General features: G+C 40.6%; 4 protein-coding genes across 5 annotated transcripts; all 4 read right to left on the bottom strand.

Moving 5' to 3' along the window:
- Window positions 1–15: 15 nt before the first annotated feature.
- On the bottom strand, window positions 16–6,637 carry LOC131137336 (serine/arginine-rich splicing factor 6-like). The gene is made up of 6 exons (XM_058085168.2): window positions 6,444–6,637; window positions 5,968–6,107; window positions 2,555–2,670; window positions 1,482–1,684; window positions 1,334–1,411; window positions 16–986 (listed from the first exon to the last, which is right to left on the bottom strand). Exons 1-6 carry the CDS (start codon window positions 6,548–6,550, stop codon window positions 563–565), a joined length of 1,068 nt encoding a protein of 355 aa, XP_057941151.2. The 5' UTR covers window positions 6,551–6,637; the 3' UTR covers window positions 16–562.
- A 484-nt stretch (window positions 6,638–7,121) lies between these two features.
- Window positions 7,122–13,870, bottom strand: eif2s2 (eukaryotic translation initiation factor 2, subunit 2 beta). Its single transcript, XM_058083309.2, has 9 exons — window positions 13,740–13,870; window positions 11,307–11,490; window positions 10,837–10,937; window positions 10,617–10,743; window positions 9,505–9,605; window positions 9,226–9,374; window positions 9,091–9,147; window positions 8,909–8,994; window positions 7,122–7,607 (listed from the first exon to the last, which is right to left on the bottom strand). Exons 1-9 carry the CDS (start codon window positions 13,752–13,754, stop codon window positions 7,432–7,434), a joined length of 996 nt encoding a protein of 331 aa, XP_057939292.2. The 5' UTR covers window positions 13,755–13,870; the 3' UTR covers window positions 7,122–7,431.
- Window positions 13,871–14,159: 289 nt separating this feature from the next.
- On the bottom strand, window positions 14,160–20,102 carry LOC131136469 (charged multivesicular body protein 4b-like). The gene is made up of 5 exons (XM_058083312.2): window positions 19,774–20,102; window positions 17,881–18,058; window positions 17,608–17,722; window positions 16,426–16,549; window positions 14,160–15,394 (listed from the first exon to the last, which is right to left on the bottom strand). The coding sequence occupies exons 1-5, from the start codon at window positions 19,952–19,954 to the stop codon at window positions 15,330–15,332; spliced, it is 663 nt and encodes a 220-aa protein (XP_057939295.1). The 5' UTR covers window positions 19,955–20,102; the 3' UTR covers window positions 14,160–15,329.
- Window positions 20,103–20,561: 459 nt separating this feature from the next.
- LOC131136468 (vesicle-associated membrane protein-associated protein B-like) lies at window positions 20,562–26,280 on the bottom strand. Of its 2 annotated transcripts, none has more exons than XM_058083311.2 (6): window positions 25,982–26,280; window positions 25,143–25,295; window positions 23,499–23,602; window positions 21,988–22,068; window positions 21,605–21,736; window positions 20,562–21,469 (listed from the first exon to the last, which is right to left on the bottom strand). In XM_058083311.2, exons 1-6 carry the CDS (start codon window positions 26,094–26,096, stop codon window positions 21,299–21,301), a joined length of 756 nt encoding a protein of 251 aa, XP_057939294.2. In that variant the 5' UTR covers window positions 26,097–26,280; the 3' UTR covers window positions 20,562–21,298. The 2 variants fall into 2 exon arrangements, with proteins under 2 accessions (XP_057939294.2, XP_057939293.2); XM_058083310.2 differs by having other exon boundaries at window positions 21,605–21,787; window positions 25,982–26,279.
- Between the last annotated feature and the right edge of the window lie 864 nt (window positions 26,281–27,144).

The following is a 27,144-nucleotide window of genomic DNA, read 5'->3' as shown; positions in this document are numbered from 1 at the left end:
TCATAGACAAACCAAGACTTTTAAGACCTTTAATTGAATACCATTAAAAAAAAAAAAAACATTCGAGTCAATTTGCCAGAAAAATGATAGGGATTATTTTGTGTCCTCCCAAGCTAGATGCATTGCATTTCTTAACAAAAAAAAAATTCAATGCACACACAAAAAGAGTAAAAAAGCATGTTGACTGTTAAGTGTAACTCTGAGTAGACCACTAGTATATACACAGGCTTTCTGTGAAGAAACCCAACAACGTATTCTGATGAGGGATAACGAGAAAATCAGCAGGAAAAACCTGGAAGTGATGAGAAATAACTTAAAAAGGTTGCCAAGTGTGTGTGAACATTCCTTTAGAAACCAGCTGGTTAGCTAAATAACGCTTTTGTTCACACTCATTTCTTAGTTGTTCAAGATACCCATGAGGCGCATCGGGCCAAGCCACTGTTGCTGTTAAACTACAGCAACAGGAAAAGCAAAAAGTTGATTCACAGACAAATCCAGGAAGCAGAGGCCAGGAAGTAAACACTGCTCAGTATGTACAGCCAGAGATGGAAGCTCGGGTGTGCTAATCCTGAGAAGCGGATCTAGATCTGGAGCGAGACCTGGAGCGGGAGGCTGACTGCCGTTCTCTGGATGGGGACCGATGCTCGGCCTCCCGTGGTGATGGGGAGCGGGACGCGGACTTGGCCTGGCGCTCGCCGTTACCATTTTCCATCGGCGAGGCCGAACGGCTGCGAGACTTCGCGTCGACCTTCTCCTTGGACCTGCTGCGCGAGTCTCGCTCCGACTTCGCCTTGGAGCGACTCTTCGAGCGGGACTTTGATTTGCGCTGAGGAGATTGGGAGCCGGATCTGCGAGAGCAAGATTTGGACTTGGACCGTGAGGCGGACTTGCGGTTCCGAGAGCGTGACTTGCTGTCTCCGGACTTGGAGCGAGACTTCCTATCCGACCTGGAGCGATTAGAGCGCTTGTTGCTACGGGAACCAGACCTGCAAGTATAAGTATGATTTAGGACAAATCTAACAATGTAAAAAAAATCAACACCAAATACCGTTCGTTTTGCGTTCGCCAAAAATTTCGGGGAACGTTGCGGAAATCAGTAATCCAAATCCCCCAGGGGTACGCCAACCTATCGCGTTCCTCTGGCGCTGTGCCTGCAGCTTTCAAGGGCTCTGATTTTGTGGCGCAGCGCAAGGTGGCCCATGCAGTTGTAATTTGGTCCGGTGGTGCGCCGGACCAAATTACCACTCAAAATCAGCCGAGCCGCACAGTGCATGCACTTTTTTTTTTAGTGCTTCAGTACTTCCTTCAATTAAAATATTTTGTTTTCTCTCACCTAGATTTGGATCCGGATCGACTTCTGGAGCTTCTGCTCCTGTGGCTCCTACTGCGGGAACGCCTGCGACTACGAGATCTGCAAAAAGACATCACATTAGCGCCAGCGACAATTACAAAGGAAGCGTTAGCGGATGGTGCAGTCCCACCTGGAGCGGCTGCCAGAGTAGGACCTTTGCCTACGAGGCCGGTCCTCCACCAGACGGATCTTTCTTCCGTTGATGTCGGTGCCGTCCAGCTTGTCAATGGCACGCTTCAGGTCCGAGTGGCTGCGGAACTCGATCACGCCCTCGTTTGCGCGCTCCTTGTGGGCATCGGCGTAGGTGACCTCGCCGGCCTGGCGCATGAAATCCTGGAGAACACGATACAAGTGAAGCCGCTTTCGTTTTGCATAATTAATTTTGATATTCAGCTACTACAACATTGGTTCAGTTGCTGCTGTGTTGCTTTACTTTCCATTTACTCGAAATTAGAGTAGAAAAATTACATATACAGTATAATGCAGGATTTATGCTACATGTATTGGATCGTGGCGGCCTGCCCCTTCTTGGAATGTTTTTATTTGAAAACAATGTTAAAGGCCACATATTATGCTCATTTTTCGACCCTTTGTATTGAGTTGTGGACTCCTATAGAGCAGCCACACACAATAACCCGCACCAAAAAACTTTTGATTCAGCAGAATATGCACCCATTCCAGCTGTATCTCCTTGGATTTCCTTTGGATCTCGTCATGCTTCCCGTCGAAACGGTCTTAATTTATTCACTGCCTGCTTCCGAACACGCCCACTCCGCTGTGATTGGTCACATGCCCAAAGTGCTTCCCAACTACAAACAAATAAATGAATCAAGTCTGTGGCGCACTAACTCGAGACCAAGTCCGCGATGCCAAAGTTTCAGATGAGGTTTGCGCATTTGGAAGTGAGCCCTAAAAGAAGTATGTAAAATATACATTTATATAAAGTACAAATCATATTGCTTCATGGCTGCTATGCATTAAGAACTGTACTAAAGAAGTATTCTCCAAGTTTGTTAAACTACTATTTCATTAAAATGTGACCATTGCCATAAGCTTTTTAACATGTTGCCTTGACTACGGCTTTTTCATTTCTCGTATGCAGTATCTGTATATCATGTATTGATCTGTTTGGACATCAGATGGAAATAACACTCCGGTTATAACTGCAACATTTACACGTAGAAGCGACAAGCTAATACATACCTTGAGGTCCTGCCAACTGCAGCGACTGGACAAGTTCTCCACAATCAGACGGTATTCTGTACGAACCGGGGGTCCGTACTTGTCCCTGCCGGTGCGGCTCCGGCTGTAACCGCTACCTTTAAAACCAACAGCACGTGCACATCGTAAGAAACATCGCCGTGGCATTAAAAAAAAAATCTTAATTGGCCAAGTTTACAAAATAAGAGTAGTGCCTTGCCAGATATGGGGGTACAATTAAGTGTGCATTTAAATGGGAGAAGGGGGCTGCCCTGGTGCCATAATTAATGACAAGGGACTTGAGAGCACTGTCTTTGTACATATGGAGGTAGATGGTAGATGTCTGCTGCAAAGAACACCACTGCAGCTTTCCCTGGCAATACAAAGCTTTGCTTACTGCGGTATATGGTATTTTGCTTTAGCTGCATAAACAAAAAAAGGACAGTGATGTTCTTTCAAGACCTCCAAAACCCTGTAACACACACAGACAGGAGGCATCCATATAGGAGTTTCGTGTCAAGGTCATATTTGGTTGAGATGAAGTGATTTAGTTTTCCAGTTTACTCACAATGTTAATTTAAGTATTATTATTATTGTTTGACTAGAGCCACTCCACGTGTATTTGCTGTCAACATAGAAACCAATGGCAATCCTCACCATCACCCCTGGTCTATTGGCAAAAGGCTGCTGTCATCATGGCTTCCGGTTAGGTCAGCCAAGGATCAAGGGGGGGGGGCAAAGGTCACACACACATTGTAAAGGTGAAAGCCAAGGCCAAACGGGACAGGCAGTCATCTTAGCCAGTCATCTTTAGCCTCAATGGACTCGGCCTCAGCCCGCAACTGGACTCTTTCAAATTGAAACATCAAGGACTTTGTTAATATTGAATATAAAAATATATATTATATATATATATATATGTTAATGCCAACGTTTAAAATACACATCACATGAAAATATTAATCTACCACAGATGAATGAATTAAAATGACCCTGGTGTGGCTTAAGTGACAGGTGGTGAGCTACAACAACTGGATCGTCAAATGGTGTCATTAACTTAGAATTAAAAAAGTCCACAATAGCACACATTATGCAAATAGTCCCTGTACTTCCTTCTTGGGTGTGCTTACTAACAAGTTGTTGTCCCTCCCAAACAATGAGAAAACAAGCGTGACAAAAAGGGTGGTGTGTGAGCAGCAGGGAGGTGCAACAACTTGCAGGTGAAGTGTAGTTGATGAGCCAAAGCAAAAAAAAAAAAAAACTGCTCATACGGATGAGCACCACACAAGACAAAAGTTAAAACAAATAATGAATAGGTCCTACGGGGCATGCAAATACAGTGGAACCTAAAAGGGTTGTAAAATTACAGGAAACGTGTCATGTGTGTGACCACAGAACCGGAAACTAAACTAATAGCAATGAGGGTGCTTCATGGCCTCTGTCCTGGCTGCTTAGTACAATATGTGAAGCAATGAAGCCAACATCGGTAAGAAGTTGTTCTTAATACAAGGAGACTTGCTGCTAAGGGACATTAATTATTCGCTTTTGGTGCCAATTCCAAGCCAATTTTGAAAAACAATTTTAACTGCTTGATTACCTGTGAACCACAAAGACAAAAAATAAAGTTTTTTTTTTAAAGACAATATTTTTTTTACCATACAAGTGTACAACTGATCCTCTTTATAAAAAAAAACCCTCTTTATAGTCATACTAACATCATTGACTAATACGTTTACCAATAATAATATTTACGTTATGTTACATTTATATTACATATTATATTACATAAATATACATAAACATATATTGCAAATTCCCCCACTGAGGGACGAATAAGGGCATATCTTATCTTATTTACATTAAGTTAGGGATATTTGACCTTTGGGTGAAATTTGAGTATTAAACTAAAATGCACTGCAATTTTTACAGGTTAGGGCTGGGCGATATATCGATATTTTTTAAATATCCATATTTGTTTAAACATGATATCAAAATCAACCATATAGTTGATATCAATATAGACATTTGTTTGCCTTTTCTGTGCATTAACAAAAAAACGAGTAAATTTATCATTGCACTAAAATTAATATATCTGCAATATGTCTGCTCCTGCATATGCTCCTGTGCAATACTATGTGTATATTTTGGATATCTTGTATATATCTTGTTAAATTGTCTTTTTTACTCTACTTTTATATACTTTTTTTAAAATCTTGTTGTACATCTTGTATAATGGCAATAAAGGCCATTCCATTCCATAATTTTAGCTAGCTTAGAGTGCCGTCATTGCGATACACCTCTAACAACGATGCAACGACTGCATATGGATATTATTTTGCATGACGCACTTATTATATTTAAGCAGACACGGGCAAACGGCGCTCTTCAGAAGTATGTTCCGTGTGTGTGTGTACGGCTAAGATGAGCCACGTTCAAAAATTAAAATGTGCTTCCCGTATTTTTTCCAACGTCAAGGCCGAGTCGCACGCGCACACACGACCATACAAGCTAACCCTGCTAGCTTGCATTAAGGATCTGGAAGAGGAGATTCGGCCAACTTCCGTCGGAGTTTATCGCCAAGGTCAGAAGGGGATTGTTCTGTGTTTATAACGACTTTGTGCCACTACTGAGTGCCATCTATTTATTCTCACATTATTATTATAATTATTTTTTTTTATTATACGGGAGCCAGGCAACGACATTCCTTTGGCAATTTCACTGCTGTGTTATTGTGCAATGACCATAAAGGAAGTCTATCTATCCATCTACCTATGCCGAGTAAATATTTCCACGCACAAATGTTCCTTCTCCTCACAATGACAGCATTTGATCTTGTATATAATGTAAACAACTCCGCTTGTTTACGTTTTCGCATTTTTTTCTTATCATTGGAAGAATCTATATAATCGATTGATATAGTTTCTATCACCCATTACTATTACAGCCGACTTAAAAAAAAAATCAAACTATCAGTCTCCCTGTATCTCTGTTGCAATCTGCTGGTGACAGGTACTCGAATGTCAGTGGCCATTTTAATCTAAGAACAACCCCGTTAAAGCCACGCAATGATGGGGTATTTTTGATCAACCAGATCATTTGTGACCCTTAAGGTTCCACTGTACCATCCAAAGCAAAACTATTATTAAAAATATACTGTAATTGAATATTGAAAACGCTAACACTATTATGAAACTTAAACTCTGAAAGACAATATTTTCTGTTAAGGGTAAAAGGACATCTTAAAGCAGGAAGTTATTACTTATATACACACACACCCTCTGTAATTTGTGTGGAGTCTACATTAAACAAACATGAAAATATTACATAAACAGTAAAACTGTATGAAGCCCACAATGGACAAGGCTCCCCAAAAGGGAAAGGGAGACTTGTTGCAATGCGCCCATTCCCCCACTGACCCCCACTGTAGCTGTCTCGATCCCGACGCGGTCCGCGGGCATGCTCGACGATCACCCGCTCGCCGCACAGTTCCTTGCCGTTCAGCTCGTACACGGCGTCGTCTGCGTCCCGGTTGTCTTCGAACTCCACGAAACCATATCTGTTGAAAAAGGGGAAGACGTGTCATTGTTAGATAGCAAGGCCACGCGCGTGTAGAAACACGGAGCATCCATGTGGAACCGATGTTAGCTAGCGTTAGCATGGAAGCAAACACACCAGGCGCCATATTGGCCATGCGGCGTTTAACCGTTGATATGTAGCATTTAAGTTACGCAAGCGAATGTATACTTGAGACAGTATGTGTCGCACAATTTCACACACGGAAAAAAAATAATAATTGTATAATTGCTGAAATAATAAAAGAATGTCGGACATGTCGGTTAACATTGAAGCGAAGTAGCTAAGCTAGCAGTAAACGAACACGCCAGAAACTCACCCATTTTTTAAATCAATTTCCATCAGCTTTCCAAATCCACCGAAGAACCGCTGGATGTCCTTTTCGCGGACATGGTATCCGAGTCGTCCTATGTAAATACGGGGCATTCTGTCGTCGCTATTGAAGCGTTCAAAAAGTTATCGAATGTCGCTCGCTCGCTAGGCTGTGAATGTGAACTCGGCAGTAAAAGAAAAAAAAACTGTAGCTGTGACGTCATCTTAAACTGAGGTCCCCAAAGGCGCGAACCGAGCCAACTACAGAACTCACTTCCGGCATCAATATTTCACATTTAAAGCTCTCTAGAGAGACTTTCGATAGCTAAATAAGTTGTAGTTAAATATAATAAAAGTTTATATTATCCCTTCACCCCCCCAAAAAAATATTACAATTTAAACTATCATTGTGGTGTCGGTTGCCATTTATGTATCCTGTATATATGTATATATCTTCTTGAAGTATCCTAAATATTTACATTTTTGTTTATAAAAACCGTGTATAACATAATGAACCCTTGTAATACACTGACTTTGTTCAACTAATCATTTTAAAATTGAAATTAAGTTGTAGTTTCTGTACAGACAAACAACATTCTGAAACCGCATACAAGCAGAGATTTGGGAGATGTTTTAACACCCATGCTATCTGCAAGAAAAGTGTAAGCGAAAAGAACATTGAAGATTGAAGCTTTGATAAATCAGATTTTAATTGCAGGAATCAACAATTACAGCAAAAAAAAAAAAGAAAAAAAAAGTAGAGGTTTCAAATAATCCAAATGCATCAAACAATGCTGATGGTGGCCATTTTGCAACGGCCAACGCAACTGAAACAAGCCAAATCCACCCGCGATTGAATGCATTAAGTCCTTTTTGAAAATGGAGGAAGATTCCCCTGCCATAGCCTTGAACTCCCTTCTGAGGAGATGATGGGGGGGAGAACCAGAAGATGGGAAGGTGTGTTTGTGGCTGGGGGGAGAGGATGGGGGCGCCTTTCAGTTGGCTTTCGCGCGCAGTTGCGCCCTCTTGCCCGTCACGGCCTGGAAGCCAGTCTTGATGCTAGCAACAGAGCAGCGCGAGTGGCACGTCTCGCATTGCAGGAAATAGAGGCGGGTGTCCTTCTGCAGGATGGTCTCGGGGGAGCGGCAGGTGTGACATGTGACGTATTCCTCTGCAGGGGACACAAATCCAGGTGAATATAAAACATGGAGGTGCAAGGTCGCTATAGATAGAAATTAAGACCAAAACAGTTCTTGTGAGTTAGTATTGAAATTCATTATGGAATAAATTGGAAGCAGGCTGCACGGCGGTCGAGTGGTTAGCGCGCAGACCTCACAGCTAGGGTTCAATTCCACCCTCGGCCATCTCTGTGTGGAGTTTGCATGTTCTCCCGGCGCATTCCTGGGGACTCCGGTTTCATTCCAAAAACATGCTAGGTTAATTAGCGACTCCAAATTGTCCATAGGTATGAATGTGAATGTGAATGGTTGTTTGTCTATATGTGCCCTGTGATTGGCTGGCCACCAGTCCAGGGTGTACCCCGCCTCTCGCCCGAAGACAACTGGGATAGGCTCCAGCACCCCCGCGACCCTCGTGAGGAGAAACGGTAGAAAATTAATGAATAATAGTATCATAAAGGCTGCACGGTGAAAGAGTGGTTGGCACGCATGGCCTCACAGCTAGGACACCCAAGTTCAATTCCACCCTCGGTCATCTCTGTGTGGAGTTTGCATGTTCTCCCCGTTTTTCTCCGGGTACTCCGGTTTCCTCCCACATTCCAAAAACATGCTAGGTTAATTGGCGACTCCAAATTGTCCATAGGTATGAATGTGAGTGTGAATGGTTGTTTGTCTATATGTGCCCTGTGATTGGCTGGCCACCAGTCCAGGGTGTACCCCGCCTCTCACCAGAAAACAGCTGGGATAGGCTCCAGCACCCCCAGCGACCCTTGTGAGGAAAAGCGGTAGAAAATGAATGAATAATAGTATCATGAAGGCTGCACGGTGGAGGAGTGGCTGGCATGCATGGTCTCACAGCTAGGAAACCCAAGTTCAATTCCACTTTCGGTCATCTCTGTGTGAAGTTTGCATGTTCTCCCCGTGCATGCGTGGGTTTTCTCCGGGTACTCCGGTTTCCTCCCACATTCCAAAAACATGCTAGGTTAATTGGCGACTCCAAATTGTCCATAGGTATGAATGTGAGTGTGAATGGTTGTTTGTCTATATGTGCCCTGTGATTGGCTGGCAACCAGTCCAGGGTGTACCCTGCCTCTCGCCAGAAGACAGCTGGGATAGGCTCCAGCACCCCTGCGACCCTCATGAAGATAAGCGGTAGAAAATGAATGAATGAATTGGAAGAGTTAGCTTGCTCGCATGCTAAGCTTAAAGCAGTGGTCGTCTCTTGTGACCATTACGTCACATACCCCCCTCCATGAAATATAAATATAACTAACATAAAAATAACTATACTTACTGATATATCTTCTCAAGACATTTTCTATCTGTTTCTGTTGAAATCTTCCTTTGATCACAAGCTGGTTATTTCCGTCGATGGAACCGCTGAATGGAAGCAAACGAGATAATAATGTACTTTTGTTGTGAGGTACTATTACAATTGACAAAATAGGTGAAAAATATAAAAACGTAGAAACTGACCTTGTCCCCAACTCAGCCAATAGGAAGGCAAGGAGATGCTTAGGCTGACGATGCAAGCTGTACGTATGATATAATAATACACAGAGGTCAATACAGTAAATGTCAATCAATGTCAATCACAGAGGGCTGGCTCACAGTTTGCAGATGTCTGTGAAGTTGACAAAGGAGGTTTTCTTGGTTCCCACTCGCACCACCTGAGGGGGCTTCATGACAAACTTCCTCTTCTCTCCGGCCACCATGTCGGGGTTCTTTTCCCTCATGATGTTGAAGACTCTGTTTAGGAGCTGAGATGGGGGCAAAACGACACAAGAGGTTGACGACGCTGCATTTCCTTTGCTAATTGCTAACATTCCACACTAAAAATATAAGTGTGTAAGATATCAGATGGATATCGGGCGTCTGTGTGATCGTTACCTCGTCATATGTGTAGTCTCGTTCAGAGCCCGCCCATGCTGGTCCTGTGCTGGAGCTGAATGAAATGCCGTCGTTGTTTTTGCCCTCGTCATCCTCCAGTACTGCAAAAACATGATGATACACTTATTACAATTACATCACAAAAAAAAAAAAAAAAGGTATTTTCTTGGGTGTGATGGACTACATCAGGGGTCGGGAACCTTTTTGGCTAAGAGAGCCATGAAGGCCAGATATTTTAAAATGTGTATCTGTGAGAGCCATATACATTTTTTTAAACATTGAATGCAATAAAATGTGTGCATTTTTATGTAAGACCAACAGTTTTAGATATAATGGGCTCTAATTGTGTAGACCAGGCACACTACCGCATGCCAATGGGGTGTGGCCAGCACACTTTCGTGAGCAGCGCAGTGTCTAATAATAAATCAAATGCTTGTTGCCATTAATACAACTTCTGCTGCTGCATAGTTTTGCACCATACTCGGTATATTTCATTCTTTTGGCCATCTTTGCCAGAAGGCTTGGTTCTGCAGCTTTAGCTAGGTGACTATTTGACTAAAGGAGAAAAGTTTATATTTACATGTTGACATCTCAATGACCGAGGTAGTAATAATCGAGTTTTGGTGTTTGACCTGGAAAATATCAGGAAAGATGGATATGGTTGGCCGTATTGCAGTAGAAAATAGATGGACGAATTAAAATGCATAAAAAAGTTTTTAATATTATTTTTAACAGTCATTTCTGTGATGGTTTACTTTAAAATGTTAGCAAAAATACATTTTTATTGTGGTAAGAAATGCTTGAGAGCCAGATACAGTCATCAAAAGAGCCCTACCTGGCTCCCGAGCCATAGGTTCCCTACCTCTGGACTACATGATGGTGCTTTTGGTAGATGAATTTAAAAAATAATAATAATCTTATGTTTTTATAGCAGTTTTGGGGAGTAGACATTTAGTTTGGTTACATTACAAAGCAGTAAAACACAACATGGCTGATGCAGTTGCACTAGCATGCTCTGCTAAACTAAGCTAACTCATCCATCATCTACTCGTAAGAGATGAATTTCAGTTTGGACATGTTTAGTTCATTGGGGGGGGGGGGGTGTTAATTACCGTCGTCCTTCTCCAAAGGTTCTCCATCAAAATCGACTTTTTTGGCCTTTTTCTTCTTGGCGGGAAGCATCAGATCCAGGTTGTCCTCCTCCAGCAAGTCGCTCTGTTCCCCTTCAATTTTCAGCTCCTGGTTTAAATGAAACAGGAAGACCGTAAAAAGTTCAATGTTCTGAAGACAGGAAGTGCTCATATGGAAGAAGAAAAAAAAAAAAAGACGGACTTTCATCCCCTCCTCGACGTCATTGTCAAAGACTTTCTTGGGTTTCTTCTTCTTCTTCTTCTGGTTGAAGAAGTTGAGGTCATTCAAGTCGTCAGATGATTCTAAGAGATGAAAAAAAAAAAACACAATTCCAGATGACATACTAATCACAAAATATATTGTACTTATGTACTATAATAACATAATAATAATAAAATAATAATAATATAACATAGTAATTTATGTACTTGTCAATTCCCAGTCCACCATGTTTTTTTTAATTCTAAAAAAGTGCTCGCTTCAGTCAACTTCGATATTCATAACATAACCGCAGCAGAAGAATGTCAATAAAAATATGTGCAAAAAGAGTGTTACGTTTTATATCGGATAAAAGTCACAAGTAAATAAGCAAGCGCTTTTGGTTATGTCGACAACCGCATATGTCGACGTCAGCCAGCCTTGATGGGCGTGAACGTAAACAAGTTTAGAACCTTTCTTTCTGACATCCTCTTCATCCAAGTCCAGGTCCTTGTCGTCGCCGGCCTCTGGTTCAATCTCTTTCACCTCCACCTCTTTCACCTCCTCTCCTCCCACCCCGTCTCCTCCTTCCTCATCCAGCATGAAAGGCTTCTTCTTCTTTTTCTTTTTCTTGGTCATGTTGGGGTCGAAAATCATCTGAGGGTGAGAAGTAATAAGGAATCATCTTCTCACTCGTTTGACCCTTAAGTGAGGAATATGCTAATGATGCAGCTAACGCCGGTGCTATTGGTGCCTGGCTTTTGGCAACACTGCACACACCGGCCTTGAATGGAAAGAATAACACAGGATGGGGACAAAGCTTTTCCACACAATGGCTGCACTGGACATCCACTTTCTCAGTATGACGGCCAATTGTAGTAGTTTTGAAAAAGTGACTTTTTCATTATTACAACATTAGGAGTGTAACCGTACATGTACTCATAAGTGGATTTTTTAGTACGGTTTAGAGTCGTACAGATTTCCCAAACAATACACATCAAGTGACATTTTTAGCTGGTGGTTAGTAGTTTTTTTTTTTTATTCCAAAAAGTGTTTCACATACATAGTACATCACTAAGAAATATGGGACGCTATAAATGGATGCACTGTGACTCCCCTCCAAATATTTGGTAATGTATGTTTATTCTAGTAACACTACAACTTTAAAGTTGTAAAACTGCCATGTCATTTATTTGTATAATTATTATTATTATAAAGTGGCAGCTTTTTCTTGAAATATTCCAACTTTAGTCTGCCATAATTACTTGTTTAATGTCATCAAGTAATCACAAATTTTCACATCACATCTTAATTCTTGGTATTTTTATTTTTTGTATTATTCTAAATGTATTAAATAAGCATAAGTAACTGCTTTTCTTGTAATATTATATCTGATCAACCTCCATGTGCAATATTAAGGCTCTAAATGCAATATACAGTAAACCTTGGATATATAGGAAATTCACTCACAACGGACAGATAAAAAAGAACCAATTTTTCTGTAATGCATTTCCAATAAAAATTAATTGCATATATCAGATTTTTTATAACGGATTTTTTCCAATTTCCCTCGCATATATCGGATGGCCGCATCGTGTCTTTCTCCTGGCTCCAGATTTAGGACAAATATAAAAGTGAGTGACGTCAATACCTCACTATTGGAAATAACGTAGGCCTGACGGGCGTAACAGGGCCTAGCTTCATTAACAATTTGTTAAGCTCAGAGTCCAATAATGTTAAATTCTCATTACCTTACGTCTCTTTTCATTGCCCAGTCCAGGTACATTGGAAACATAGTCAAGGAAGTGCTTTTTTTATAACGGATAAAATCTGATTTACGCATATACCGGATATAAATCTGATATATGCGTAAAACGGACATTTTCCGGTATACGCATATAACGGATTTCGCTTATATCGGACAAAACCAGTGGGAACAATTGAATCTGATATATCCGAGGTTTACTGTATTAAGTTCTATGAAGTATTTCCATAATGCCTCATATTAACTCACTAGCAAGATCTCAGTGTATAGACTGGTCATATATCTCATCTTGTTTCATATTATCTACATACTGTATTGTATATAACTCTGGGAAAACTGTTGATTTTGTTAATACTCGGGTTGTTTATATTGTTTATTTTTCTATATTGTGTATTTTGTACTGCTTAACTGATTCTGTACTCTTGCTGCTGTGCAATGCAAGTTTCCCCACGGAGGGACGAATAAAGGCATATCTTATCTTATTACAATTTAATTAAGGTTATTTTATGACTTCAAAATTACCCTTTATTCTTGGGATTACCGCTATTGTCTCGTAATTCCATTATTTTATTTAAATTATCTTAACATTTAATCTGATAAAAATCTGAAATGTTTTACTAAATAAGAGTACTGGATTAGATCAGGTGTGGTCGCTGTGGAAACATCTTTAAAATAGGGATCTCTTCAATGAAAGTGCTAGTTACATTTTTACTGTAGCTTTAATGACGATATAAGAAAAGCACTTTCATTGTTGTTATTTGTTCGTTTTCTTCATTTATGATGCTAACACTGGAACACTACTAGGATATCACAAGGGAGCTAATGCTAGCTAACCTAGCTGCTAGCCTCCCCTTCGGTTTTAACTCCCCATTGGCGTTGACATCTCATATTTAGACATCCTGACATACTAAAAATTAACATAAAACTGTAGCGTATGATATAATAATAAATTACATTATGTCGTATTCTTTTCGAGTTATCGCGTCGTTGCTAGCTTGGCATCAGCCATGTGAGACCCGCTACTGGCGGACCGGGAGGCCCAAAGTCATCCTCCTTTCTAGTCCGCACAGTTTTCCCCACCCCCCCGATAAATATGTCAACTACTAAACTACTGAAAAGGAATATAAGCAGGATAAATTACCTCGTCTCCGGACATGTTTGTTGGAAGAAGTGATAAAAGAGTCTACTTTTCTGTTTCTTGGTGGGTTCCCACACACACACAAGCAGGAGCTATATCTTGCGTCAGCGTTCGAGCGGCACTGTGCATGCGTGCATTGCTCGTGACGTCATTCGTATGCGACATTTCGAAAGGAAAGGATGACTGACAAAAATAAAGTACAGTGTATGTTAAAATAGTGGGGCGGGCCCCCTGGGGGAACGCGAGAGGCTTTTATTTTAATTGCTTGCGGTTAAAATTAGTAAATCCTCCATTTTTTCCTGTAAATGAAGAAATGTTTTGAAATCTTTTCCATGTAGCAGGTGACTAAAATTACAGTTACGTTACTGCATGAATGGGAGTTACATTCCAGGGTCAAAGGTTGTAAACAAGAGGTCACACAAATACAAGAATTGACTTCTTTTAATGATTTTTGCAAATAATATTCTTATCTGGATAAATTAAACATACTGTGGAACAGCAAACATGCTTGCCTGTTTGTAAATAATGTGTACTTTTGTCCCCCCTTCAATGTATAAAAAAAACATACATCATGAATTTGAAATTTTGAAATATGAAATGTAATAGAACCAACATTAAATGTGTTTTATAGATTGGCAAATATATATATGTTTTAGAAGATTACTCCTAAAATGTCCTTTTCTTGAAAATATGTGACAACAGGTGCTTTTTGTGTGATTTGAACATGATAAAACGTGAAATATTAGACCTTGAATGAAATGATTGAAGGAAAGTGAATTCCTGGAACTCTGGAGGGGGGCAATAAAGTACAAAAAGTGATGTATGTGTTGTGGGGGTTTTGTTTTTGAGGTTATTTACATTGAATAACAAACCACAATTGGAGAAAGGGGGGTGGGGGTGTTGGAGCAGCTGGATACTGTGGCGAAGACACAGATGATAACCTTTGAAGAATCAAATCTCCACAATGGAAAAACACAGAAAGGATGAAAACAATGAAAACGTATGCAGACCTTTTCCCATGACATTCCCACCACAATAAACGTACAAGCTCGGTGTCAATTGCCAGTCAAATATTAGGGTGTCGTGTTCCCAAAGGGAATTCAAAAAGAAAAACCACAGCAGGGGTGTCCAAACTTTTTTCCACCACTTTGATACAATTGATGTATTAACGATGCTAAAACCAATCCAATATAAGTCGATATATGCTAAGCTAACTGAAGAAAACATCCACATCTGTGTTATAGGTGACAAAAGCATATTAGTGTAATATTCAATAATATATCTCATTTATAATGAATACATTTCATTTTTTACAATAAGCCAAGGGCCAACAATTAACTAGCTATGGGGAAAAAAATGGCCCCTGGGTCGGACTTTGGACACCCCTGGATGAAACCGTTTCGTATTCTTTTGGAGTGTTATATTAAGTCCAGGCATTGTCCTTAGAGACAGACGCACGCACACACACACACACGCGCACACACACACACACATACAGCGACAACATTATCAGTCCGTTCAGGCCCTCCAGCTTCTGATACAGGTAAGAGTAAGATGCGGCGGCGATGGCGGCGACGACAGATCGTGATGCGTTTACATGGCTTCCGCCCAGCGCTGCAGGTCATCCATGTCGTCCTCGTCCTCCACTTTCTTTGCAGCTGTGTGGGGGTAGAAAGTAGCACCAGGCTCAAAGTGTTTACTCAGATGTTTGTTGTGTTGTCAAAGGCAGAGACACACACACACAAATGCAATAAAGGTACACAAAAGCACCATTATATAGGGAAAGTACGAGTTAATCTAGGCCAGGGGTCTCAAACTTGCGTCCCACGGGCCAAATGTGGCCCGCGAGACGCTAGTTTGAGGCCCCCACCTTGATACCAAAGTTTAATGTTGAAATGACAGCTTAAAGCTGTGTGCACACCGGACACAATTAACATGATTTTGCCCCGCCCATACTGTTACCCTACCCTGTTACCCCGCCCTGTTTTGCTATGGATTAGCAATGAAGCTAAAGGCTTATGACGCTGGGTACAAATAAATGCAGGAAATGATTTGAAATAAAACGGAAAATACACGTCAGGATAAAGCATCTCATCAAACATGTTAAAGTTACGACGCTGCTCCCAGATGGAACTGAGTACGATGCTAACTTGCTAATTGGGTAAAATGATTGATAAAATGAAGTTTCATTAGTGTTCATGTTAAAGGTTAAATAACTGTTAATACTGTACATTTGAATCTGAAAAAAATAATTTCTCTACCAACTGTATGTGGTTTGTTACGTTTTTCTTATTTGCTGTTTTGCTCTATTTTACTTATTGATTGATTTATTGTCTTTATTCTTTTTTTTTATCTTATTTTGTGTATAGAAAAATAAAAATTAAGATATTTGAGAACAGTGGAATGTTTTATCAGATATTTTGGTGTGGAAAACCGGAACCAAAGTACTGAAAAAGTGTAGGGTATAGCAGAAGCAAAAGCATTGAAGATAGTTTTTTTTAGTGATTTTTTTTCCCAGTTTTTAATAATTAATTTGTTTTTTTTTTTTAAAAACTGATGCGGCCCGGCTTCATCCAGAACCTAGCTCCGGTGGCCCCCAGGTAAATTGAGTTTGAGACCCCTGATCTAGGCTAAAGTAAACTCAATTTTCTATGCCGCTTATCCTCACTAGAGAAAGAAAAAGTCTCACCAGGTCTGGAAGGTAATGAAGTTGAAGGCACGTTGGGTAGGGGGACGTTCTCTGGCCCGATGTCCAACAAGTTTTTATCCAGCTCTTCTTGTTCCAGCTCATCCAGCTCAGCAAGAAGCTCATCCTGAAAAACACAAGAAAACAAACAAACTCTGTTCAAAGCCTGACCTCTAGTGGTAAACACAAGGTAGTACATTGTGAGCCTTCTCCCTCTATATAGTACATACTATACCGTATTTTCTGGACAAAGGCCAAAAATGCATAATTAGGTAGAAAGAAAAACATACATAAGTCGCACTGGAGTATAAGTCGCATTTTTGTGCATATTTGTGTGCATATTCATGAATATGCACACCAACAGAAGTACACACCTCCATATGCGCACTCACAGCACATACGTAGGTGCTTCTCTACACAATCTACCGTCTTATCCTTGATGTCTTTATGCTATTGGTATGATATTATTACAGTAATAATGATGTCAAGCAGTGAGATTTTAATTACTGCAACTGTATGGCTGCAATTCTGTTTACTTTCACGTGTTTACTATCACGATTCATGTCTTCATTGTTACTATTGCCACTGGTAAGTTGGACTGTTTCATTTCAGTGATATCATATTTTTCTGTTTTTAATAAATGCGTTTTTTTTTTTTGGAAAACCTGATGCGGCCCAGCCTTGCCCAGACCCTAGCTCCAGTGGCCCCCAGGTAAATTGAGTTTGAGACCCCTGGTGTAAGATATGCTAACACAATGGTAATTAAGCTACACAAAAAATAAACATGAACAGAAAAGGTGTCCAGTGTTTATGTAACATAAACAGTTTTTTCATTTATAAGTTGCTCTGGAGTATAAGTCGCAGGAACGGCCAACCTATGAAAAAAAGTGTGACTTACCGTCCGGAAAATATGGTAAATTATTATTTTCTTAAATCGTGAACTGTCTGCACTTGCTTATGTCGCCGTACTCTAATGTGGATTGTTAAACTAGCGTCTTGTGTTGACGTCCGGTCAATTGATGACGTCTTGTCACATGCGAAGCCTATCTATGCCAGCGTGTGTGATCGTTGACGTATCACGAGAAGGACACGTCGACAGATGAGTCGAAGAGTACGAATGCGAACCATTCACAACCTATTTAAGACACAGATACTAATTGTTCCCCGGTGACACAGTGGCACCCACCTCATCATATTCCTCCCCGAAGCAAACGGGTTTGGAGATGGCGTCCGAGATTTCTTGTGCCAACTCCTGTTGCTCGTTTATATCCTGCATCAAGTCATCCACCTTGTCAATGTCCCTAAGGCGACACAGAGATGTCAAAATGATGATTGCATTGGGGTGGAATAAGATCAGGCTGCTGTAGCAATGTGATGCTAGCTGGATGTTTTAGTGAGTTGTTAAACATTAACTGAAAGGAAGAACATTCAATCAATCAATCAATCAATCAATTCTTACATGTCAGCATGGGCAGACTTCATGGCCTTGGCAGCATAGCCCATGTTCTTCAGCACTTCAGTGTTGGTGTTTGCATTCTCCAGAGCCTCCCTCTGAAACTCGATGGTGGACAACGTTCCATCGATCTGCTCCAGCTGCTTTTCGTAGCGCTTCTTTCGCTTCAAAGCTTGCAGAGCCGCTGTGGAGACAAATGGAGAGAGAAGCAATCCAGCGAGCGGCAAAAAGAATGACTTGACTTCACGGTCGATGCTCCATTTAACATGCAACAGTAACAACGTTTTGGCGTGAGTACTATTTTGATGAACCACGTCGACAATCGAGAAGCGTTGTTTTACTGATGCCACTTGCAGAATGAGTCTGAACTGCAAGAGCTAGTTTGTCATGGGTATAAATATCATTTTTACAAATTTAAAAATTCAAAACAATGTAGAACATAATTACAAACAATGTATATTTTTTTCATAGGTTGGCTGTTCCTGCAACTTATACTCCAGAGCGACTTATAAATGAAAAAACTGTTCATGTTACATAAACACTGGACACCTTTTCTGTTTATGTTTATTTTTTGTGTAGCTGAATAACCATTGTGTTAGCATATCTTACACCTATTTAGCCTGTTCTTTATTCTTTTATTATTGTTAGAACTTGCCTTCCAAGATGACGTAATGTCTGTTTTGGTCAAGTTTGCAAATAAATTAGCCTAAAAAATGCAACTTATACTCCAGTGTGACTTATGTATGTTTTTTTCTACCTAATTATGCATTTTTGGCCTTGTGCGACTTATACTCCGGAGTGACTTATAGTACAGAAAATACGGTATTAAGATGCTAAAGTTACTTTTTATTTATATAAAATAAAAAAAATATCTAACATTACTGGTATTGTATGTTATGATGGATTTGGCGTCAAAAATGTAATTTTCAGTTGTCATTTGGATGTTTTTGTTTAGGAACAACTTATATATATATATATATATATAAGCGACTTATAGTCCAGAAAATATGGTAATTGTTTGAAAAAGATGACTTTTTCCATATTTATTTTAAAAAAAGAGATTGACACACCTTTATTTTGCTGCTATTTTTCTAGCATATAACTTTAGAATAAACAAAATCCTTATGTTCAGTATTTATTTTAACAAAACTTGATCACCCTCATGTCAGGGACCTTTAAACGTTACATTATTGTATGTTTTACATGGCCAATGATACTGCATTGGACAACTACAACTACAGAGTTACACTGAATATGTCAAAAGTGTATCAAATACACAGTAATTCTTCTTGGGAGTGGATACTACAATATGGGACATATAACACCTTTTACACATACACTTTTATAACAGTGTAGAATCGTTGGAAAATACACTTCACATATGTACTACACATTAAAAACATACCATTCAATATCAATATCATTATAGAAACAAAAATAAGCAACTGGAACACTTTTTGTCCGCATTGTATTTGTGCGTCAGCATTAGTGTCGCAGTGTGTACTTTATGAGTCATTGCATTTACTTTGTACAGGGTAACATCACGTCATTAAGCTTTACAACCCTACCTCTGACCCATAAAGGCATCATTTTAGCTGCTATATTAGCTACACACAATATGTGGTAGAGCACTAAGCTTGCTGTAACATAAAAGAAGCGAACCAATGTAATTATTTTTTTGACAAAATGACATGTTTGTTTGGACACACATACAAAATATAATTATGTACGTCAAGCCGAAAATAAGGTCGAAAGGTGAGGCTGCCAACAGTGACAGCGACCATTCGGCTAGGCGATTAGCCGACTATGCTAACATGCTAACTGTCAGCAATGACCAAAAAAACGACTTTAACGCGAAGTGGGGAATAGATGCGTAAGAAACACGTCATTATATCTCACCTCTTTTGTTTTTCACGCCGTTCTTCTTAGCAATTTGTAACTCCTGTTCGATTTTTTTCTCCAAAAATTCCTGCTTTTTGGTTAGCATCTCCTCGGTCTCGCGGAGTTTCTGGATGGCCTCCTGCGGGCTCGGCCCTTTTCCCCCTTTGTTTCCTCCGAATAGTTTGCCGAACAACGCCATCGGTTGAGATGCTAAAAGCTAAATTTGTTATTTAAAAAAAAACTAAGAATTCCGTCGGTGAGACTTTTGCTACGTCGCAGCTCAACGCGTCGCCTTGGTAGGCTTGTTGATGTTTCTCCACTTCCGGATAAGGCCAAATGACGTCACGACACTGGATTGTTGTCAACAAGTTTGTCGCCCTCTGCTGGACATGAAACTGCAACTGTTGTGTTCTGACGTGTGCAGTATTTTGGATACATTTTGAAAAGATGGAAAAAGTTATTATAAATGGTATTATGTCAGTATAATCAATATTACGTAATAATCAATATAACAATTAATTAAAAAATTAAATAAATGACTCAAATATAGTTAGCAGTGTAGTTAGTTCCACTGCATTTCACATTTAAATGAATTAACTGGCAATGTAACATATTAAATCATATTTTAATGATCAATTTAACTAAGCCTTCGGCGGTGCTGTGCAGCGATGGAGAGATAAACATACACATGGGTTCAATATTATGAAGATGTGATTTTTATAATAAACAGCAGGAGCACTGTGGCTAGAGGAGAATGAGTATAAACAACACTAATACAGATGCAGACGCAGTAATGGTTCAAAGTATATGGTTGCATATAGGTGTTGTTTTTTTTATTATTGAAAAGGTCCACATTTGTTTTGCATGAAGTTCACTGTTCTTAGTGGAGGAGGGGGGAGGGGGAGTGGGGGCATCACTGGCAAAAGTGCAGTGTGGGTACAACCGAATAAATCTTTTTTTGAGTCACACGACAATAGGATGTTGTCGTTGGGATTGCTTAGACTGGACAGCATCTGAAACCAGACGTGGTCTTTTATGCTCACCCTCAACACACACACACACACACACACACACACACTTTACATACATTTGACATACATATGCCCGCAATATAAATCTGCACATCACTAGTGTTCATTCTCTGTGTGAATTATTGGAATAAGTGGAAAAGATGATGTTGTGTTTTGTTAAGTGACACCGCGCAGAAGGAAGCTTGATCAATGGAAGCCTTGAGCCACATCACCACTAACTTTTACCTGTGCAAGCTCGTTTGGGGTTGACGGAGATGGACGGAGCCGCTGGATCGGAGTGGTGATTATTTCACAAAAAAAAAAAAAAAAAGAAATTCAAGGTTCTTTTTTTTTTTTTTCTTTTAACACATTCAAAACCTTTTTTTTCAGCCCGCCTTAAAGGTTATAAAATAAGAAGAAAGAGAGAGAGAGAGAGAGAGAAGTTGAAGACATCCTCATGTTGCTGTCACTGACATGTCCTTCCAGGCCACCGTCCGTCCGTCACCGTGCCGTCTGTCCGCCCGCCCGAGCATCTACAGAACGAGCTTTCCGATGATGACGCCGACGACAAAGAAGAGCACGCACAGCGCCAGCACGCGGGTGCTCAGGCCTTCATCCCTCGTGGACAAGGCCGACATGATGGAGGAGGAGGAGTCGGTTGTGGCCGCAGCGGTCACCTTCCTCTTCCGCAGCCCATCATTCTCCTGCATTGGAAAAACCAGCGTGCAAAATTAAACTTAGTTAAAAGTTTAAGTTTAAAAAGCTGCTGTGTGAAGAGCCCCCCTTCGTGTAAACATTTGTTCAGCCGCTCCCGTGCGGCGTGTCGACAAGTGTCTCACCCTGATCTGTTTGTTCTCTTCCCGTAGCCTGTGCACTTCCATCTGCAGGCGCTTGCACTCCTCCATGATCTTCTTCACCTCTCCATCATCCAGCGAGGCGCTGGCTGACTTTGGCGGCGCGGCATGGTCCGTCTGAATAGAAGAGGTAGAGGAATCCACAGTGTTGTAGCTTTCAGGCTCATGCTGAAGCCAGGGGGACGGCAAGGGGAGGAAAGGGGGGGGGTGAGATGTGCAGGCATAGGGACAAGAATGGGAGGAGTGTGGGATGAAAGCAAAACAAAAAAACATAAATAAATGAAGTCATGGATGTGATGAGTTGCTCATGGTGACGTTACCAATAACAAAAACTAGGATGTGTGAGAATATGAGACAAGATGGCTTACAGCTTTGTCGTTTTCTAGAGGCATCTCAAAGGCACATCTCAATTTGGAATCCATCAGCTCTTCTGGCTTGGCGTCCTTCCACTGTGGATGAGGAACGTGACATATTTGTTAGCATCATCATAGAAAAGAACCGACTGATGTAATTGTGTATTTTTATTTAAGATAATACAAGAGGGGTTAGCACGCAGGCCTCACAGCTTGGAGACCCGAGTTCAATCCCACCTTCGGTCATCTCTGCGTGGGTTTTCTCCGGGTACTCCGGTTTCCTCCCACATTCCAAAAACATGCTAGGTTAATTGGCGACTCCAAATTGTCCATAGGTATGAATGTGAGTGTGAATGGTTGTTTGTCTATATGTGCCCTGTGATTGGCTGGCTGGCGACCAGTCCAGGGTGTACCCCGCCTCTCGCCCGAAGACAGCTGGTGTAGGTTCCAGCACCCCCCGCGACCATCGTGAGGAAAAGTCGTAGAAAATGAATGAATGAATAATACAAGAGTGGTTAGCACGCAGGCCTCACAGCTAGGAGACTAGAGTTCAATTCCACCCTCGGTCATCTCTGTGTGGAGTTTGCATGTTCTCCCCGTGCACGTGTGAGTTTTTTCCGGTTTCCTCCCACATTCCAAAAACATGCTAGGTTAATTGGCGACTCCAAATTGTCCATAGGTATGAATGTGAGTGTGAATGGTTGTTTGACTATATGTGCCCTGTGATTGGCTGGCTGGCGACCAGTCCAGGGTGTACCCCGCCTCTCGCCCGAAGACAGCTGGGATAAGTTCCAGCACCCCCCGCAACCCTCCTGAGGATAAGCGGTAGAAAATGAATGAATGAATATTTATTCCTTTTAAAATTGATAATGCCGTTTAAATGTGTGTTTAACAAAGCTGAATCCTATTGTGTTCAGTGTTTAAATTTCAATAAAGTTTTTTTTTTAAGTTGACACCTGGAATATTTGTTATCATTGTCATTTTTTCATGTAAATTGAAGGAGCAAAAGCAGTATCGGTCACAAATATTAGCCCAAGCAAAATCGGCCATCAGCTAAGGATGATGGAAAAAAATCGGTATCGGCACGAAAAAAAAAAACCCATATCTTTCGATCCCTACTTTTGACCATTTCTGTGTGGATAGCTTTTTAGGTATTATGGTATAAAGTTCCTGGGATATATTTTTTAGCAGGTAGTAAATAGTTGCATCCAGATGGAAACGGATTGTTTTGTCAAGCCATCCCAGAAGTGCACCAGTGATGGCAGAAGCAAAAAGTGTCAATAACCATAGAGCCTGAAATGGAATTTATCCTTAGCTTAGCCAGAAAAGGGATTCAATGTTACTTAAACATTGCCTGTATAAACAGAAAAAGGTTAAAAGGATGGTGACATTTTGACCGTGATTACTGGATTACTTCTATTTATATGTTATCGGCCATTGAATTATAAAGAAAGTGGCAGTGTTGATAAATTCAATTATCAATCATGCATTATATGAACTGGTGCAACCACTGTTGGGATACTCACAACACCCTCCATGTCAGTCATGTCATAGGGAGCCAGCATGGACAGCACCATAAATTTGTGTTTGCTCTTCTCGTTGGGGTCGTAGTCGAAAGGCTGCAACATGACTACGGAGGCAGAAACACAACAGACAATATCACAGTGATGCTTGATGTTACTAATTAGGATATAATGTCATACTGTCAATAAATTAGCATTAGAAAACTGTCCCGTATGAGATCCTACAGGCATTTTGTGGCATTCAGTTATTTTATTGTGAAGCCGTATATATATTAAGTTTTAAAACACTTTTTATTCCTAAAATTAGGCTGAAATGCCAAAGCTACATAAAAACTAACATAGTTGTTCCTAACCAAAAACATTCAAATGACAATTGAAATTTACATTTTTGACACCAAATCCATCATAACATACAATCCCAGTAATGTTAGAATATATATATATATTTTAATATAAATAAAAAGTAACTTTAACATATTAATACCGTATTTTCTGGACTATAAGTCGCTACAGAGTATAAGTCACACAAGGCCAAAAATGCATAATTAGGTATAAAAAAAACATACATAAGTCGCATTTTTTGTGATTAAATTTATTTTCCAAACTACTTGACCAAAACAGACATTACGTCATCTTGGAAGACAAGTTCTAACAATAATAAAATAATAGAGAAGAGACTGAATAGGTGTAAGATATGCTAACACAATGGTTATTCAGCTACACAAAAAATAAACATGAACAGAAAAGGGAAGCTGACATTTTTGTCCTGAGGACCTTGAGTGTGAGTTTTTGTTTTAATTATGAGACACTAGAAAAAAATTGACACTATATTAATAACTATAACTAATAACTATTAAATAATAGTCCATGAGATGCATCTTCTGGAAAATAATTTTACATTTGTTTGTTTCTTTCTTCAATAAAAAAAAACTTTGGCAAACTGACATTTAATGTTGTTGTTAAAAGGGACCAGTTATGCTAATTGATAATTTTTTGGCCCTTCAGTTGTGAACGATAACCCGCACATAAACCTTTCTAGATCTTCCAGGATCTGTACCTATTCCAGCTCCATTTGCTTTGTTTTCAAAAACTGTCCGTTTTAATTTATTCCACCCACAGCCCGCCTCTCCAGGCACACCCACTCCGCTGTGATTGGCCACACGCCCAAGCTGTCCCGAAGACTTCCGGACCACTGCCGAAACCCACTTTCTAATTTTGTCAGTATAGGAGTTGATAATAAATAAATAATCCCTTTGGAGAGCTACTTGAAAAGTGGTTAGGAGCTACTGGTAGCTTATGAGCTATTAGCTAGAGCCCCCTGACTTACAGTGAATGAATTCAAAGAATAGTAGCATAGGTTTTCTACAACATTAGTAATATAAATGTGGTCACTGCTTATTTTTTTTGCGGGACTACCCCTGTTTAAATTACAATTTTTTGGTTGTGGTGGAAAACAGCTATTAGCAACTGGGTGCACCATGTTAGCTGTATGCACACTGTATAATGCTACACAGACAACTTCTTACTCACACAAAATAAACACAGTTAGGACAATAGCACAAAAAGTAGTGATTATTCAATTCCACGTCATCTGACTGGTGTCAGTATAAATATACCAGCATGGCCGTGCGTGTGCCAAATACAAACCAGAAACATTGATGGAGGCCGTGGCTTCAATGATGCCGCTGTTTGGGCGCACGCAGTATCTACGAGGGGCGGTGGTCTTGACTTTAAAGCACACATTTCTATCTGTGGGGTTGGTCAGCTTCAGAGTGGCAGTGACGACATCTGTGAAGGGACCTGATGACGACACAAAATGGATGCTTAAATTACATGTATTACATGTAATTACATGTAATGCTTCAGTAGCCATTTTGGGTCTGGGTGTTTTTAAACATTTAACCTGTAGTGTTGCTACTTGTAGTGTTGCACACACAATATAAGAATATACAATTTCACTTCTGGTGGTATTAATGGTAGCAACGTTCATTTCTAAATGTTTTTGGTGGCCACGAACACTTTATAGGCCGCTGCCCAATGGTTGGAGACCCCTGACTAGGCAATAGTCAGAATGACAGCTAGCTTGAATTGATATGCGGAAGAAAACTCTAGAAGGACAACCTTTATGACAGCTAGCCTAGCAGCAACACCATTGGGTGAATGTGTATACAAGATAAAGTATGTGTTCTGCCTGAAAATAAAAATCTAATTATTAATTTTGCGGACTTTGGGCCTGTCACTGACGCTGCAACGACTGCTAGCTAGCTCCTAAACTAGATGCAAAAACGAGCTAGCATGATAGCGGTAGCATACCTGTGCCATTTCACCTTTCAAACACACCGTGGTTACCATTAAAGTGCAATTTAGTGACACATTATAACCAATTAACAATAAAAAAAAACCCGAACACCAATGCAAAGTGGCGGTGTTGAACCTCTTAGCTACCGAGCCGTCACCCTCGGCCCTGCCCTGATTGGTGGCCTTACCTCTGAATTTGAGTTCGTGTTGCGGTTCCAGCACCAGGACTTGCTCTGGTCTGGCCATATCCCACAGGTTCTTCCTTGTCGGGACAGTGACGACGGCAACAACTGGATCACACATTCGCCGGAGAAGCGAAGCGGCAGCACCCAACCAAGCAGTGCACGACTTCCTTGGAGGCGGGTGGGGAGGGGGCGGACTACGGATCTTAAGAAAGCAGCACCCGGTAAAAACTGGCTGACTGCCACCGACAGCTGTTGAGAGCTAACGTGCTAATGCTAGCAAAAGCGGAGGGAGGGGAGGGAAGGACAGAGTGTAGACTTGGCGAAAAAGGCGGGGCTTAGACATTTCACACCCACAGATTGGATGTTGGACATGACGTCACATAATTAAAACCTGAGCTTTTGGAATTTTACATTTCCATCCATCCATCCATTTTTTTATGCCGCGTATCTCCACTAGGGTCACGAGCCTATCCCACCCGTTTTCCGGTGAGAGGCGGGCTACACCCCGGACTGGTCGCCAGCCAATCACAGGGCACAAATAGACAAATAATCCAATCAAAACACTCACATTCATACCTATGGACAATTAGGAACATGCTAACCACTTTAAATTGACGTTTTTCTAATATTTTAATATGCACACAAACTTTTTAAAGGGTTAAATCCCAAAATATAATTAATATTTGATATTTTAAGTGGAAAATACAATATATAATACTTTTAAAGCAGTTGTGTCAATCAGGCCAAATGAATCTTAAGCGTTAAACTCAGGTCTAAAAATGCAACATATTAGCAGAAGCAGGGAGTGACAACAGGCAAACCAGGCACTTGCCCGGGGTCCCCGGTTTTTAGGGGGCCCCTGAGAGACCGGGTGCACCCAAGTCCTAATACGTGTACTGCACAGAAACAACAACAATGGCCATGTATGATGCAATTATGAAACAACAATGTAGCAAACCCCCTTGGGGGGTCCCCGCACGGTTTTATCTGCGTCAATCAGGGGAAACCGCAAGGTTTGTTTCTTTATCAGTCACAGGGGCCCCATGAATTTCTTGCTTTGAGCCCCCCCCGCCCCCAAGGCCCCTTGACCCCAAAGCACAGTATATTATTATTATTCCAGATAAGATCAATAAACTAAAATGCTTCTGTCCAAAGGTTCACCTGTC

Source organism: Doryrhamphus excisus, linkage group LG17 (assembly GCF_037039965.1).
Source record: "Doryrhamphus excisus strain RoL-2023G ecotype Guam linkage group LG17, RoL_Dexc_Guam_v1.1, whole genome shotgun sequence".
Lineage (NCBI taxonomy): Eukaryota > Metazoa > Chordata > Actinopteri > Syngnathiformes > Syngnathidae > Doryrhamphus > Doryrhamphus excisus.
This window is presented reverse-complemented; position numbering and strand designations above follow the sequence as displayed.

What these genes read in the sequence shown, in the direction of transcription:
- LOC131137336 (XM_058085168.2), bottom strand. Translation starts at nt 6,550, where the DNA reads ATGCCCCGTATTTACATAGGACGACTCGGATACCATGTCCGCGAAAAG. An exon ending in TACTCTGGCAGCCGCTCCAG is followed by an intron (nt 1,412 to 1,481) that starts GTGGGACTGCAC and finishes GTCTTTTTGCAG; the next exon opens with ATCTCGTAGTCGCAGGCGTT. An exon ending in CGATCCGGATCCAAATCTAG is followed by an intron (nt 987 to 1,333) that starts GTGAGAGAAAAC and finishes TTATACTTGCAG; the next exon opens with GTCTGGTTCCCGTAGCAACA.
- eif2s2 (XM_058083309.2), bottom strand. An exon ending in ACGTCGAGGAGGGGATGAAA is followed by an intron (nt 10,744 to 10,836) that starts GTCCGTCTTTTT and finishes CATTTAAACCAG; the next exon opens with GAGCTGAAAATTGAAGGGGA. An exon ending in TGTCTTGAGAAGATATATCA is followed by an intron (nt 7,608 to 8,908) that starts GTAAGTATAGTT and finishes TGTCCCCTGCAG; the next exon opens with AGGAATACGTCACATGTCAC.
- LOC131136469 (XM_058083312.2), bottom strand. Translation starts at nt 19,954, where the DNA reads ATGGCGTTGTTCGGCAAACTATTCGGAGGAAACAAAGGGGGAAAAGGG. An exon ending in CGGCGTGAAAAACAAAAGAG is followed by an intron (nt 18,059 to 19,773) that starts GTGAGATATAAT and finishes TTGTCTCCACAG; the next exon opens with CGGCTCTGCAAGCTTTGAAG. An exon ending in TCGGGGAGGAATATGATGAG is followed by an intron (nt 16,550 to 17,607) that starts GTGGGTGCCACT and finishes TGTGTTTTTCAG; the next exon opens with GATGAGCTTCTTGCTGAGCT.
- LOC131136468 (XM_058083310.2), bottom strand. Translation starts at nt 26,096, where the DNA reads ATGTGTGATCCAGTTGTTGCCGTCGTCACTGTCCCGACAAGGAAGAAC. An exon ending in TGACTGACATGGAGGGTGTT is followed by an intron (nt 22,069 to 23,498) that starts GTGAGTATCCCA and finishes CCTCATCCACAG; the next exon opens with TGGAAGGACGCCAAGCCAGA. An exon ending in CTCTAGAAAACGACAAAGCT is followed by an intron (nt 21,788 to 21,987) that starts GTAAGCCATCTT and finishes CCCTGGCTTCAG; the next exon opens with CATGAGCCTGAAAGCTACAA.